The sequence below is a fragment of the Moschus berezovskii genome, chromosome 27, assembly GCF_049115385.1.
Source record: "Moschus berezovskii isolate FMDL1 chromosome 27, NW_MosBer_1.0, whole genome shotgun sequence".
NCBI classification, from domain to species: domain Eukaryota; kingdom Metazoa; phylum Chordata; class Mammalia; order Artiodactyla; family Moschidae; genus Moschus; species Moschus berezovskii.
The window spans coordinates 23243192-23260000 of NC_142486.1; the positions used below are offsets into that span (position 1 = coordinate 23243192).

At 39.5% G+C, this 16809-nt stretch overlaps 1 protein-coding gene across 1 annotated transcript in view; it reads left to right on the top strand.

Moving 5' to 3' along the window:
• DNAH3 (dynein axonemal heavy chain 3) overlaps positions 1-16809 on the top strand; it is a 244562-nt gene that overhangs the window by 128701 nt on the left and 99052 nt on the right. Inside the window, exons 38-40 of the mRNA XM_055409629.2 lie at positions 233-338; positions 4323-4452; positions 7298-7543. Of these exons, the coding sequence (XP_055265604.2) occupies positions 233-338; positions 4323-4452; positions 7298-7543 (482 nt within the window). The remainder of the gene's footprint in view (positions 1-232; positions 339-4322; positions 4453-7297; positions 7544-16809) is intronic.

Sequence of the window (16809 nt, forward strand, 5' to 3'; positions counted from 1 at the left end):
GTTACTCAATTAGTAGGATCTGGGGCTGAGATTTGAATACAGGTCTCTGATTCTCAAGACCCCACTCTTAACACTGGTCTCTACCCTTTCCTGGCAAAATCTGTGCATCTTTCCTTTGGCTTGGAGCTGGTGACGGTCTGTGCTCCAACCCAAGCTCCAGCCTATTTACCTCACCCCTACATGCTTGGGAGCCCAATGTGAACCATGATGGTCCTCTGTTTGTGCTTGCCAGGTGTGGGATGATCTACATGGAACCCCATCAGCTAGGCTGGAAGCCCCTGAAGGATTCATACATGGATACCCTGCCTTCCAGTCTCACTGTGGAGCACAAGGAATTGGTGAGACCCTCTGGTCCCTTTCCTTTCTGTCCTTCCCTGTCTCCCGACTCCTCATCTCAAAGGCCTTCTAGGATTGTTTTCACGTTCATAATTACAGAAGGCAAGTAGGGGCAGGAAATTCCCTGATTGTCCCTAATTACCTTGCTTCCTGACTTCTTGCCATTATTATTTCATTTTATTTTGCATGTGGAGCTGGAATTGTGTAGTCAGTTTCTGCTTTCTCTTCCATCTTCTCCATTACTTTTTGACTCCTCAGTGGAGAATTATGGTGCTTGAGAAACGTTCTGTATGATTACTGGGATGTCGCCCCTTAACCTTTTGCCCACCAGCAGAAATGCCTTTGGAAGCTGCTCTAGAGGTATACCAGGTTAGGAAGATCTGTGTTCTTCTTTTGCTGCATTAACAGGGTTCCCTAGTAAAGTTTCCCATGGAAGAAGCCAACAAGGATTTGAGTTAGATTCTCTTCTCACTGTAGAAATGCTCTGGGGATCTGCATAGGATGGCGCCTTTCCTATTGCATTTGTATACATGTACTATGTACATGTCTGTATATACATGTATGTACTGTATACTTGTACTATATACATATATATAATGTGCAGACACATGTCCAGATGCATAGTCAGAAGCCAGCACATGCACAGGAAGCCTTCACAGACTTCCCAGTGTCCTGAGTAGTCTAACTTCTTACCAGGACTTCTGAGATTGTGATTCCACCCAGCCTGCCCCTCCAGCCTCATCACCTACACTCCTCTCAGGCTCAGCTTATTACCTTCCAGCCCTAGGGTCTAGTTTCCATTCCTAGAAAACCCCAGATTTTACCTCCTCAAGGCTTTTGCCCTTTTTATTCCTCTTTCTGGAAATCTTGCCCCATTTAGTCTCATAAGGGTTGATTCACGTTTGTCACCGAGGTCTTAGCATAAAGCCCCCCTTCGCCAAGAAGTCTTCCCTGACCACCCTATTAAACCCTTCTTGTTTTATCCAATTGTAATACATTTGTTTCCTGCTAGTACATTCCAGGATTTGTAAATACTTAAGTCATTTCCTTGCTTGTTTAATTATTTGTTATCTCCCCTGCCCCTGAGACTGTAAACCATGAGAACAGAGACCTTGTCTATCTTGTTCATCATTTATCCTTAGCACCTATCACACTGCATTTAATAGATGCACAATAAATATTTGCTGACTGAGTACCACATATCCATGTACTCATACATAGTCATTGTTGCTGTTTAGTCACTTAATTGTATCCAACTCTTTGCAACCCCATGGACTGTAGCACATCAGGCTTCCCTGTCCTTCATTATATCCCACAGTTTGCTCAAACTCATGTCCATTAACTCGGTAACGCCATCCAACCATCTCATCCTATGTCACCCCCTTCTCCTCTTGCCCTCAATCCTTCCCAGCATCAGGGTCTTTTCTAATGAGTCGGCTCTTCACATCAGGTGGCCAAAGTATTGCAACTTCAGCTTTAGCATCAGTCCTTCCAATGAATATTCAGGGGATTTCCTTTAGGATTAACTGGTTTGATCTCCTTACTGTCCTAGGGACCCTCAAGAGTCTTCTCCAACACCACAGTTCTAAAGCATCAATTCTTTGACACTCAGTCTTCTCTATAGTCCAACTCTCACATCTGCACATGACTGCTGGAAAAACCATAGCGTTGACTTTATGGACCTTTGTCAACAAAGTGCAGTCTCTGCTTTTTAATACACTGTCTAGGTTTGTCATAGGTTTCCTCCCAAGGAGCAAGCATCTTTTAATTTCATGGCTGCAACCACCATCTGCAGTGATTTTGGAGCCCAAATAAATAATCTCTCACTCTTTCCACTGTTTCCCCATCTATTTGCCATGATCTTAGTTTTTTGAATGTTGAAGTTTTATTAATTTATTTTTTTATTGAATGATAATTATTTTACAGAATTTTGTTGTTTTCTGTCAAGCCTCAACCTGAATCAGCCATAGGTATACATATCAGTTCAGTTCAATCGCTCAGTCGTGACCGACTCTTTGTGACCCCATGAATCACAGCACGCCAGGCCTCCCTGTCCATCACCAACTCCCGGAGTTCACTCAAACTCTTGTCCATCGAGTCAGTGATGCCATCCGACCATCTCATTCTCTGTCGTCTCCTTCTCCCGCCCCCAATCTTTCCCAGCATCAGAGTCTTTTCCAGTGAGTCAACTCGTTGCATGAGGTGGCCAAAGTATTGCAGTTTCAGCTTTAGCATCAGTCCTTCCAATGAACCCCCAGGATTGATCTCCTTTAGAATGGACTGGTTGGATCTCCTTGCAGTCCAAGGGACTCTCAAGAGTCTTCTCCAGCACCACAGTTCAAAAGCATCAATTCTTCAGCGATCAGCTTTCTTCACAGTCCAACTCTCACATCCATACATGACCACGGGAAAAACCATAGCCTTGACTAGATGGACCTTTGTGGGAAAGTAATGTCTCTGCTTTTTAATATACTATCTAGGTTGGTCATAACTTTCCTTCCAAGGAGTAAGCGTCTTTTAATTTCCTGGCTGCAATCAGCATCCGCAGTGATTTTGGAGCCCCAAAAAATAAAGTCTGACACTGTTTCCACTGTTTTCCCATCTATGTCCCATGAAGTGATGGGACCAGATGTATCCCCTCCCTTTTGAACTTCTCTCCTATCACATGTTGAGTTTTAAGGCAGCTATTTCATTGTCCTCTTTCATCTTCATTATGAGACTCTTTAGTTCCTCCTCACTTTCTACCATTAGGATGGTGTCATCTCCATATCTAAGATTGATAATATTTCTCCCGACAATCTTGATTCCAGCTTATGATTCATCCAGCCCAGCATTTCTCATAATCTACTCTGCAGATGTTAAATAAGCAGAGTGACAATATACACCCTTGATGTACTCCTTTGCCAATTTTAAACCAGTCCATTGTCTCATGTCCAGTTCTAACTGTTGCTTCTTGACCTGCACACAGGTTTCTCAGGAGACAGGTAAGGTGGTCTGGTATTCCGATCTCTTTAAGAAGTTTCCATGGTTTGTTGTGATCCACACAGTCAAAGGCTTTAGCATCGTCAATGAAGCCGAAGTAGATGTTTTTTGGGAATTCTCTTGCTTTTTCTATGATCCAGCAAATACTGGCTATCTGATCTCTGGTTCCTCTGGCTTTTCTAAATCCAGCTTGTACATCTGGAAGTTCTCGGTTCATGTACTGCTGAAGCCTAGCTTGAAGGATTTTGAGCATTACTTCCTAGCATGTGAGATGAGTGCAACTGTGCCATAGTTTGGACATTCTTTAGCATTGCCCTTCTTTGGGATTATACATATAAAAGCACCTATACATTTATATATTCTTACATATCCACATATAATCACCTATGAGTGTATTTATTTAGTGATGAGCTGCCTACTTACAAAAAAATAACAAGGTAATTTTCAGTAAGAGTCACAAAGCTTAAGAAAAAACACTAAAGAGGAGAAAATCAAGTAATTTCTTCTGAAGAGTAAGAGGGTAGGGAGCAGAGCCAAGAGATAAGAATCATCGTACTCACCAGTAAGTATGTACATGCATACATATATGTGGGGAATTACTGAAAATCAGCCCGGACCTCTCAATGTCCACTTTCTACAGGAGTCCTGCCTTATAAATGCCAGTCAGTCATTTCCAAATCAGTTGTTTAGAATTCCTAACATTTTTCTGTAGAAAAGTCAGATATACTGGCTCCTGGAACCTAAAACTGTTTCATGCATCCTGTAGCTGACCCATAGTGGCTCCAAGCTTTTCTTCTGTATTCAGCTCAGTAGAATGGGAGGAGTGGGCATAGTCAGTGGACTGCACGTTAAATAGGAAGCTGGGGGCACAGGTCTTGTTGCCTATGGATTTTCTTCAATGTACCTAGACTCAAAAATCATCAGTAGTCTTATCTTCAGCCTCCTTGAGGTGTACCAAGTTCTTAAACACACTTGTTAATGTCAAATTTTACTTTTACTCTTAGGTCAATGACATGTTCATGTGGCTTGTCCAGCCCTGCCTTGAATTCACTCGCCTTCAGTGTAAATTTGTGGTCCAAACCTCTCCCATCCACCTTGCCTTCTCAATGATGAGACTGTACTCCTCTCTTCTTGGTAAGTACTTCCCTACAATGCTTAAGCCAAACAAGGGTATGCCTTGGCTATTTTTATGTCCCCACTCCTGCTAGTCCCCCATAAGTTACAATGAGACCAGCATTTTGGTCAAGAACAAACAAGTCTTCTGAGTGTACATAGTAGAGTTTGCTGGAAAGAGTCCATATATTTTGGCTTAATCTTTCATTGACTTCCTGAGTATTCTTATGCAAATTAGCCCATTTTTCCTCAGGCTTAGATTCCTCCAGACAATGGGAATAATAATTCCTGTTCCTCTTTACCTACCGGGGATATCCTGGAGGAAGATGAATTTAGATGGCATGTGTAAATGTTTGTCAGAAAAAAGATTCTGAAGAGTAAACTAGGAAGTTTTTCCCATGTTAAAAAATTTACATTACAAAAAATCTGAATTCACAAAGCACATATGTATGCTATAAGAAAACTGATCCCTTTAGTCTCCAGAACTATGGAACTACTCCAGGACATAGAGAACCACTGGTTTAAATGAATCATTGTTTTATTTTTTTTTAATTTATTTATTTTAATTAGAGGCTAATTACTTTACATTATTGTATTGGTACGTCCTGGAGAAGTTCTCTATAGCTGTCTCACACAAATCAAATTTCACAGAATTCTACTGGAAATGACAGAATATATGTTAATTTGGAGAACTTTTCAGTTCAGTCCATTCGCTCAGTTGTGTCCGACTCTTTGTGACCCCATGAACTGCAGCACGCCAGTCCTCCCTGTCCATCACCAAAACTGGAATTTACTCAAACTCATGTCCACTGAGTCAGTGATGTGATCCAACCATCTCATCCTCTGTCGTCCCCTCTCCTCCCGCTTTAGCATCCACATATAAGTGATATCATACAGTATTATCTTTCTCTGTCAACTTATTTCACTTTAGCATAATGCCTTCCTAGTCCATCCATGATGCTGCAAGTGGCAGAATTTCATTCTTGTTTATGGTTGTATATTATTCCATACATAATATATGGAGAAGGAAATGGCAACCCACTCCAGTGTTCTTGCCTGGAGAATCCCAGGGATGGCGGAGCCTGGTGGGCTGCCGTCTATGGGGTCACACAGAGTCGGACACGACTGAAGCAACTTAGCAGCAGCAGCAGCAGCATTATTCCATTATGTATGTATACCACATCTTCATCCATTCATCTTTTGATGAACACTTAGGTTGTTTTAATATCTTGGCTATTATGAATAATGCTGCTATGAACATTGGGTGAATGTATCTTTTTGAATTAGTGTTTTTGGTTTTTTTTTTCAGTATAAATCTAGGAGTGGAACTACTGAGTCATCAGTCAGTTCAGCTGTTTGGTTGTGTCTGATTCTTTGTGACCACATAGACTGTAGCACATCAGGCTTCCCTGTCCATCACCAAATCCCAGCTTGCTCAAACTCATGTCCATCAAGTCAGTGATGCCATCCAGCCATCTCATTCTCTATCATCCCTTTCTCCTCCTGCCCCCAATCTTTCCCAGCATCAGAGTCTTTTCCAGTGAGTCAACTCATCGCATGAGGTGGCCAAGTGTTGGAGTTTCAGCTTTAGCATCAGTCCTTCCAATGAACACCCAGGATTGATCTCCTCTAGAATGGACTGGTTGGATCTCCTTGCAGTCCAAGGGACTCTCGAGAGTCTTCTCCAATACCACAGTTCAAAAGCATCAATTCTTCGGCACTCAGCTTTCTTCACAGTCCAACTCTCACATCCATACATGACCACTGGAAAAACCATAGCCTTGACTTCACTAATTATTAGGAAAATGCAAATCAAAACCACAGTGAGATTCCATCTCATACCTATTAGGTTGGATACTATCCAAACAACAACAGTACTAACAATATTAACAATCAAAAAGAACAAGCACTGACGAGGATGTCGAGAAACTGGAACCCTGGTGCACCACTGATGAAATGTAAAATGGTACAGTTGCTATGGAAAATAGTTTCTCAGTTCCTCAAAATCAAAAGTAGAATTACCATATGACTTAGCACTTCCACTCTGAGTATATATATAAAGACATTGAAAGTAGGGACTAGACAGATTTTTATTCATAGCGATATTATTTTTGAACATAGAACCTGTGTTCATAGCAGCATTATTCATAGTAACCAAAGATGAAAGCAACCCAAGTGTCCACCAATGAATGAATGGATAAATAAAATATAATACATACATACAGAGAAATATTATTCACCGTAAAAATGAAGGAAATTATGGGGAATTCCCTGGTGGTCTAGTGGTTAGGATTCAGTGCTTTCACTGCCCTGCCAGGGTTCAGTTCCTGGTCAGGAAACTGAGATCCTTCAAGCCATGTGGCACAGTCAAAATAAAAATTCTGATACATATTCTGATACATGCTGTAAAACAAATGGAGCTTGAGAACACTGTGCTAAGAGAAATAAGCCAGTCAGATAAAGACTATATTATTTCACCTCTAAGACATATCCAGGTTAGTCAAATTTATAAAGACAGAAAGTAGAATGCTATTTGTCAGGTTGTGGGGAAGAAGGTAATGAATTAACGTTTAATGGGTATAGAGTTTCAGTTTTGCAGGATGAAAATAGTCCCAGATGTGAATAGTGGTGATGGTTGCACAAAAACATGGATGAATTTAATACCACTGAACTTTAAAATGGTTAAGATTGTAATCTGTATGTTATGTATATCTTACTACAATAAAAAAATTTTATATATGTAGAAAAAGGATTGGGCCACTCATTCAATATCAGTCCCCTCCCCAGGCCCTTCAAGGATAGAACTACCCAATTCCTATCTATTGCACTCTGCACTTTTTTCTGAGATTCTTATTCTTGCTTTTAGATGAAATCAGGGAAACAGAAGAGGAGGAAAGTGAATTATTTGAAGGCCTGACAAGCCAACAGATCTTCCTCTGGCTACAGGGTCTGTTCCTTTTTGCCTTGGTATGGACGGTAGCTGGCACCATCGATGCAGACAGTAGAAAGAAATTTGATCTATTTTTCCGCAACTTGATCATGGGTATGGATAATAACAACCCAAGACCCAAAAGCGTCAAACTCACCAAAAACAACATCTTTCCGGAAAGAGGTAACTTGGTACCTGTTTGTTTTGTCTCCCTATAGTGGTTTGGAGCATATGTTCCAAACCCAGTCAAAATGCAAGATCCATGTAAGGCCTTTACAAAAGCCAGGAAAGATTTTATAGGTTGCCTAAGGAGGTATACTTCTTCAGAGATGGCCCATGTATGTAGAGATGGGTGACCCTGAAGTCAGGTCTTATGAGTTAATTTAACTACTAATTGTTAACTTAGAAAAAGTCAATATGACTTTTTAAAATTATCTATAATCTCAGCAGTATAATAGGCCCCAGGGAACAGCATGAGAAATACAACCACTTCTGTTTTTCTTACTCCCTTCTAGTCCTATTCTCTGTATTTACACATGTCATATCATGGTGATTATGGTTTTAACATTTCCTTTAATATTTTTCATTATAATCTAATATTGAAATGTTTATGGTTTTGCTACATACATTATCTTCAAAATGATCACTTTAATCACGTATTAATGTTCTATGTGTTCAGTTCAGTTGCTCAGCCGTGTCCAACTTTTTGCGACCCCATGAACCACAGCACACCAGGCCTCCCTGTCCATCACCAACTCCCAGAGTTTACCCAAACTCTTGTTCATTGAGTCAGTGATGCCATCCAACCATCTTATCCTCTGTCAACCCCTTCTCCTCCCATCCTCAATCTTTCCCAGCATCAGGGTCTTTTCAAATGAGTCAGCTCTTCCCATCAGGTGGCCAAAGTATTGGAGTTGCAGCTTCAACATCAGTCCTTTATGAACACCCAGGACTGATCTCCTTTAGACTGGCTGGATCTCCTTGCAGTCCAAGGGACTCTCAAGAGTCTTCTCCAACACCACATTTCAAAAGCATCAATTCTTCGGTGCTCAGCTTTCTTTATAGTCCAACTCTCACATCCATACATGACTACTGGAAAAACCATAGCCTTGACTAAACGGACCTTTGTTGACAATGTCTCTGCTTTTTAATATGCTGTATAGGTTGGTCATAACTTTTCTTCCAAGGAGTAAGCGTCTTTTAATTTCATGACAGCAATCAGCATCTGTAGTGATTTGGGAGCCCAGAAAAATAAAGTTAGCCACTGTTTCCACTGTTTCCCCATCTATTTGCCATGCATCAAGGCTCTATATTGTCATCCTGCTTATTTAACTTATATGCAGAGTACATCATGAGAAATGCTGGGCTGGATGAAGCACAAGCTGGTATCAAGATTGCCAGGAGAAATATCAATAACCTCAGATATGCAGATGACACCACCCTTATGGCAGAAAGTGAAGAACTAAAGAGCCTCTTGATGAAAGTGAAAGAGGAGAGTGAAAAAGTTGGCTTACAGCTCAATATTCAGAAAACTAAGATCATGGCATCTGGTCCCATCACTTCATGGGAAATAGATGGGGAAACAGTGGCTGACTTTATTTTTTTGATGAATCATGCTACAGTTTTATAAATTTTGTTTATCTTTTCCTAGAACCAGCTTTTAGTTTCACTGATCTTTTCTATTGTTTTTTAGTCTCGATTTTATTCATTTCTCCTCTGATCTTTATTATTTTTTTCTTTCTACTAACTTTGGGTTTTATTTGTTGTTCTTTTTTCTGTTTCATATAGGTATAAAGTTAGGTTGCTTATTTGAGACTTTTCTTGTTTGCTGAGGTAGTAAGCTTATAATGCTGTAAATTTTCCTCTTAGAACTGTTTTGCTATTTCCCATAGGCTTTGGATTGTCATGTTTTCACTTTCATTTGCTTCTCGGTAGTTTCGTATGTTTTTCTCTTTGATTTATTCAGTGACCAACTGCTTGTTTAGCCTCCACTACTTATTTGTGTCTTTTGCAGTATGTTTTCCTTTTCTAGTCTCATAGCTCGTTGTTGAAAAAGATACTTGATATGATTTCAATTTTCTTAATTTACTGAGGCTTTTTTGTGTCCTAGCATGTGATCCGTCCTGGAGAATGTTCCATGTGCACTTGAAATAATGTATATCATGCTACTTTTGGCCAGAATGCTCTGTGAATGTCAATTAAGCCTGTGTGATCAAAAGTGTCATTAAAGACCAGCATTTCCTAATGTATTTTCTGTCTGGATAATCTGTCCTATGATATAAGTGGGGTGTTAAAATTCCCTATTATTATTGTGTTACTAGTTACTCCTTTTATGTCTCATCTATTTTGCCTTATTTATATAGGTGCTCCTATGTTTGGTGAATAGATATTTACAGCCATCTTCTTGGATTGATCCCTTGATCATTATGTACGTTCCTTCTTTGTCTCTTGTAACAGTCTTTATTTTAAAGTCTGTTTTGTCTGATGTAAGTGTTACTACTTTGGCTGTCTTTTTATTTCCATTTACATGGAATACCCTTTTGAATCTGCTCACTTTCAGTCTATGTGTGTCTCTTGTATCCATTCAGCCACTCTGTCTTTTGGTTGGAGCATTTAATCCATTTACTTTTAAGGTAATTATTGAGATATATATTCTTGTCATTTTGTTCATTGTTTTGGAGTTGTTTCTGTGATCTTTTTTTTCTTTCTTTTTTTGTTCTCTTAAGATTTGATGACTATCTTTAGTGTTATGGTTGAATTCCTTTTACATTTTTTTTTGTGTGTATATTATATATGTTTGATATATGGAAACCATGAAGTTATATGGCAGTCTATGTGTTTGTGTGTGTGTGTATAAGTTGTTGAGCTCTTCATTTCAAGTATATTTTTAAAATACTGCATTTGTACTCTCCTCCCCTCACTATTACTAGTTTTGTTATCATATTTTACATATAATTGTATTCTGTATCTCTTAAATGCTTATTGTGGGTATAGATTTTACTACTTTTTTCTTTAAATTTATTTTTAATTGAAGGTTAATTGCTTTAGTATTGCATTGATTTCTACCAAGCATCAACATGAATCAGTCATAAGCTTGCCCATGTGCCCTCCCACTTGAACATCCCTCCCACCTCTGTCCCCATCCCACCCCTCTAGGTTGTTAATGAGCCCTTGCTTCAGTTCCCTGAGTCATAGAGCAAATTCCCATTGGCTATCTATTTTACACATGGTAATGTATATTTCCATGTTACTCTCTTCATACTTCCCACACACACCCCCAGCCATGTCCATAAATCTGTTTTCAATGTCTGTGTTTCCACTGCTACTGTGCAAATAGGTTCATCAGTACTATCTTTTTAGATTCCATATATATGCATTAGTATACCTATTTCTCTTTCTGACTTATTTCACTCTGTAATAGGCTCTAGGTTCATCCACTTCATTAGGACTGACTCAAACACATTCCTTTTTATGACTGAGTAAGGTTGAGGGCAGGAGGAGAAGGGGACGACAGAGAATGAGATGGCTGGATGGCATCACCGACTCGATGGACATGAGTTTGAGTGAACTCCGGGAGTTGGTGATGGACAGGGAGGCCTGGCATGCTGTGATTCATGGGGTCGCGGAGAGTTGGACATGACTGAGCGACTGAACTGAACTGAATATTCCATTGGCAAGTCACTCCAGTACTCTTGCCTAGAAAATCTCATGGACAGAGGAGCCTGGTGGGCTGCAGTCCATGGGGTCGCTACTAGTCAGACACGACTGAGCGACTTCACTTTCACTTTTCACTTTCACACATTGGAGAAGGAAATGGCAACCCACTCCAGTGTTCTTGCCTGGAGAATCCCAGGGACGGCAGAGCCTGGTGGGCTTCCATCTATGGGGTCACACAGAGTCAGACACGACTGAAGCGACTTAGCAGCAGCAGCAGCAGCAATATTCCATTATATATATGTACCATAGCTTCTTTATCCATTCATCTGTCGATGGATGTCTAGGTTGCTTCCATGTCCTAGTTATTGTAAATAGAGCTGTAATGAACATTGGTTAACATGTGTCTTTTTCAATTTTGGTTTCCTCAGGTATGTACGTAGTAGTGGGATTGCTGGGTTATATGGTGGTTTTATTCCTAGTTTTTAAAGGAATCTCCATACTGTTCTCTGCCTACAATGCAGGATGCAATGTGAAGAATCCACCTACAATGCCAGAGATCCCAGTTTGATTTCTGAGTTGGAAAAATCCACTGGAGAAGGGATAGACTACCCACTCTAGGTTCTTGGGTTTCCCTTGTGGCTAAGTTGGTAAAGAATCCCCCTGCAATGCAGGAGACCTGGGTTTGATCCCTGGGTTGGGAAGATCCCCTAGAAAAGGGAAAAGCTACCCACTCCCATATTCTGGCCTGGAGAATTCCATGGACTATATACACCACAAGGTCGCAAAGAGTTGGACACAAGTGGGCCTCTTTCACTTCACTTCACATATTGTTCTCCACAGCAGCTGTATCAATTTGCATTCCCACCAACAGTATAAGAGGGTTCCCTTTCCTCCACACCCTCTCCAGCATTTTTTGTTTGTAGATTTTTTGATAACAGTCATTCTGACTGGTGTGAGGTGATATCTCATTGTAGTTTTGATTTGCATTTCTCTAATAATGAATGATGTTGAGCATCTTCTCATGTGTTTATTAGCCATCTGTATGTCTTCTTTGGAGAAATGTCTGTTTAGGTCTTTTCCCCTTTTTTTGATTGGTTGTTTCTCTGCTATTGATTTGCATGAGCTACTTGTATATTTTTTTAATTAATCCTTTGTCAGTTGTTTCATTTGCTATTATTTTTTTCCCATTCTGAGGGTTGTCTTTTCATCTTGTTTATAGTTTCCTTTACTGTGCAAAAGTTTTTAAGTTTAATTGGGTCCCCCTTTTTTATTTTTGCTTTTATTTCCGCTACTCTAGGAGGTGGGTCATAGAGGATCTTGCTGTGATTTATGTCATAGGGAATTCTGCCTATGTTTTCCTCAGAAGTTTTATAGTTTCTGGCCTTACATTTAAGCCTTTAATCCATTTTGAGTTTATATTTCTGTATGGTGTTAGGAAGTGTTCTAATATCATTCTTTTATACACGACTGTCAGGTTTTCCCAGCACCACTTATTGAAGAGACTATCTTTTTCCCACTATATATTCTTGCCTCCTTTATCAAAGTATCCGTGGGTATATGGGTTTATCTCTGGGCATTCTATCTTGTTCCATTGGACTATATTTCTGTTTTAGAGTTTATTACTTTTGACTTTCAACCTCCCTGCTACTTTTGTGTGTGGATGATTTCCTACCTTTACTGTTGGTTTGCCTTTGCTGGTGAGTTTTTTTGGTTTGTATTTTCTTATTTCTAGGTGTGGCCTTTTCTTTTTTGCTTTGAAAAGTTCCCTTTAACATTTGTTGTAAAGCTCATTTGGTGGTGTTGAACTCTTTTAGCTTTTGTTTGTCTGTGTAGCTTTATCTCTCTCCATCAAATATGAATGAAAGCCTTACTAGGTAGAATATTATTGGTTGTAGATTTTTTCCTCTCACCACTTAAAAAATATTGCACCACTCCCTTCTGGCCTGCAGAGTTTCTGCTGATAAATCAGCTGATAGCCTTATGAGAGTTCCCTTGTATGTTATTTGTTGCTTTTCCCATGTTGCTTTTATACTGTCTCTTGAATTTTTGTCATTTTTACTACAATACATCTTGGTGTGTTCCTCTCTGCTTCCTCCTGTATCAGGCTCTCTGCACCTCATAGGCTTGGGTAACTGTGTTCTTTCCCATGTGAGGGAAGTTTTCAGCTACTGTGTTTTTAAATATGTTCTCAGGCCCTTTCTCTGCTCCTTCTTGTTTTTGTTCAGTCTCTCAGTCATGTCTGACTCTTTGCAACCCCATGGATCATAGTACCCCAGGCTTCCCTGTCCTTCACCATCTTCCAGAGCTTGCTCAAATTCATATCCATTGAGTCAATGATGCCATCCAATCGTCTCATCCTCTGTCATCCTCTTCTCCTCCTGCCCTCAATCTTTCCCAGCATCAGGGTCTTTTCCAGTAAGTTGGCTCTTCACATCAGTTGGCCAAAATATTGGAGCTTCAGCTTCAGTATCAGTCCTTCCAATGAATATTCAGGGTTGATTTTCTTTAGGATTGACTTGTTTGATCTCCAAGGGACTATCAAGAGTCTTCTCCAACACCGCAGTTCAAAAGCATCAATTTTTTGGTGCTCGGCCTTCTTTATGATACACCTCTCATATCTGTACATGGCTGCTGGAAAACTCATAGCTTTGACTATACAAACCTTTGCTGGCAAAGTTATGTTTCTGCTTTTTAATATGCTGTCTAATATGGCGTGCTGTGGTTCATGGTTCAGTCGGACACAACTGAGCGACTGAACTGAACTGAATATGTCTGTCATAGGATGAGGCTAGTCTAGAGGTTAATCTAGGTTTCCTAGAGGGCCAGGCTAGTGCTTGTTCACTGGTGGAAAGGCCTGTGTCTAGAGGGCTCCAACAGATAGGTTTGGCCCAGGCTCCTATCAAATTACTGCTTTTGCCATGGGTCCTAGTACATGTGAGATTTTGTGTGTGCCCTTACAGAGTGAAGTCTCTATTTCCTCCCGTCCTTTGGAACTCCCAAAATTAAGTCCACTGGCCTTCAAAGTCAAATGCTCTGGGGGATATTGTCCTCCCGCTGCAGGACCGCCAGGCTGAGGAGCTATATATGGGGCTCAGAACTCTCACTCCTGTGGGAGAACCTCTGCACTCTAATTATTGTCCAGTTTGTGGATTGCCTCCACCCTATGGGTATGAAACTTGATTATATTGCCAGTCCATTCCTCTTACCTGTCTCCTTGTGGTTCCTTCTTTATGTGTTTAGTTGTAGAAGACATTTTCTGGTAGGTTTCAGTCATTTTCGTTGATGACTGTTCTGCAAATAATTGTGATTTGGGTGTATTCTTGAGAATTGAGCTCAGGGTCTTTCTATTCTGCTATTGTGACTGAAGCCCAAATTTCTTCTCTTTTTAAAAAAATATTAATAGACTTTAGTTTTAGAGCAGTTTTTGGTTTATAGAAAAATTGAACAGAAAGTACAGAGTTCTTTCTAGTTTAACTGTGTTCTTCTCTGAGAGTATACACTGTGTGGTTTCTATTCATTAAAAACTTTTAAGTTGTGTTTTTTGACCCAGAATATGATCTGTCTTGGTGAATGTTCCATGTGAGCTTGAGAAGAATATATTCTGCTCTTATTAGATGAAGTAATCTATAGATGTCATTTAGTTCCAGTTGATTAGTGATTATTGATATATCTTTACTCATTTTCTGCCTGCTACCTGTCAATTACTGATAGAGGGGTATAGAAGTCTCCAACTATAATAGTGTATTTTTCTATTTCTCCTGTAGTTCCATCAGTTTTGCCTCAGGTATATTGATATTCTGTTCATGTTTGAAGTTTGAAAATAGTACTAATGTAAATTTCTTCTCTTTTTAATTAGGGTGAGATTGAACTTTAAATATATATAGCAGTTATTTTTCACAGGTTCTTATTGGCTTACTGATGTCCTTTCTTGTAATGTTCTATCATAGTTTTCTTTTTTAACAGACTATGTCAAGATGTAGTTCTTCTTTTGTTTATTCTTCCTCGAACATGATCCTTTCAGTCATCAAAGGAAAGTTTTATTCTCTGGCTTCCATATTTATCATCTCCTCCTTCCTTATTTTTATATTTTTGCCTTTTTTATGTAGATTTTTCATTTTAATATGATTCACCCACAACTTCAATTATGCTTTTCCTGTTTTGAGTGATTTTAATTCTGCTGTTGTATCTTTTATTTCCTTGCTGTCCTTCCTTAGTGTGTCATTAAAAGCACAGGCCATGAAGTCATATTTTCAGAGGCTGAATCCTGGCTCTAGTATTTACTGGTTGGGTGCCCTTGAGAAAGTTTCTTAACATCTCCCAATTTCCTCAGTTATGGAATGAGGACAGCAGTAGCACTAGGCATTCATGGTGCTCTTATAAGAATTAAATGTGTTAACATATATAAAACATTTATAATTAAGTATGATGCACATAAAGTATTAAATCAATGTTAGTAGCTTTTATTGCTTTCTCCTTATCATTATCTCTATTAGCTCACTCATCTACCCTCCTTTTTTATCTTATTTTGCCTTTTCATCTAAGCCTATTTTCTCTTTATGTCTTTCTGTTCTTATTTCATGAAAAAATTGTCTTTTTGTACCATATGTAGGATACCAAACAGTTTCCTCAAATTTGATTATGAGTCCTGCATTAAACAAGGTTCAGAGGTATACTTTCAAGTATAATCTCCATATTATATTCCTTTATGTAGCGGTATTCTTTTCACAGGTTCCATATGTTGTTTTCTGTTTCCCCATCATTCAAGATCAGTCTGTTCATGCTCTGTGCCAGGAAACTGGTACACAAAGTACCCTTGACCCCATTCTCGGTCCACTTTGTGACAACATCTTTCCTTCCCTTCTGCTGCTGGACAGCTAATTATGTGCACAGCTTCCAAGTTTTCTAGGTAACTTTGCCCTACAACATCTCCTGTCTACCGTGATTCATCTCTTTCCTCCATGTCCTGTTCAACTGACGCAGTGTAAGAAAAACTATGATTTCCATAATGTAATGCAAACTGCTTTCTTCATATATCTTCTCTTATAACTACTCTACTTGCAAGTAGGTTTGGTTCTGAAAAAGCTGTTTGTAAGAGCAAAATGACACCTTACAAGTGATCAATGTGAACATACCCATGGAAAGTTAAGCTTTACTCTTGTCTCCATGGTAATCATACACTTCTCTTTCAGCTGGTTTTCAAAGCTCTCACTACTTTTGGACATGATCAGGGTAAATGGTATTCATAACCCCTCTTAAAAACAAACCCAAATGCTGTAAACTCTCCTTTAGAGTCAGAAACAACAGGATGGCCAAGATCCAAAGACCATGTATGATCAACTAATGCCATCTGTTGGAGGCAGCCTTTTTATTTGTTTCATGTGAACATTCTAAAAGAGGACATTTCTCAGTAGAAGAGTGATTGTGGTTTTTCACTTTGGAAGACCCACCTCACTGAATTTAAGGCGCCACAACTATTTTCCTTTTTCCTTATTGCAGTCTGGGACCCTGCTACCATTATCAGCTGTAGAAACATGGCCTGGCAAGGCAAGGGTGACAAAAAAAAAAAAAAAGACAATTCTCTCAGAGTAGTACGTGGCAGGACAGAGGAACAGCTGTCTAATTTTCTATGTGGGATGTCACTTACATCTCTGTATATCGTGAGTTACAAGGAGGCTGGCAATTAAAAGTATACCAGTGGGCCTGGTGCAGTTTCTCATGCAGTCTCTTGAGGTAATCTAGTTAGAGGAGATTCTGCCTAACTTCTTTTAGTCTTTGTGTTTTGTGTGTTTGTT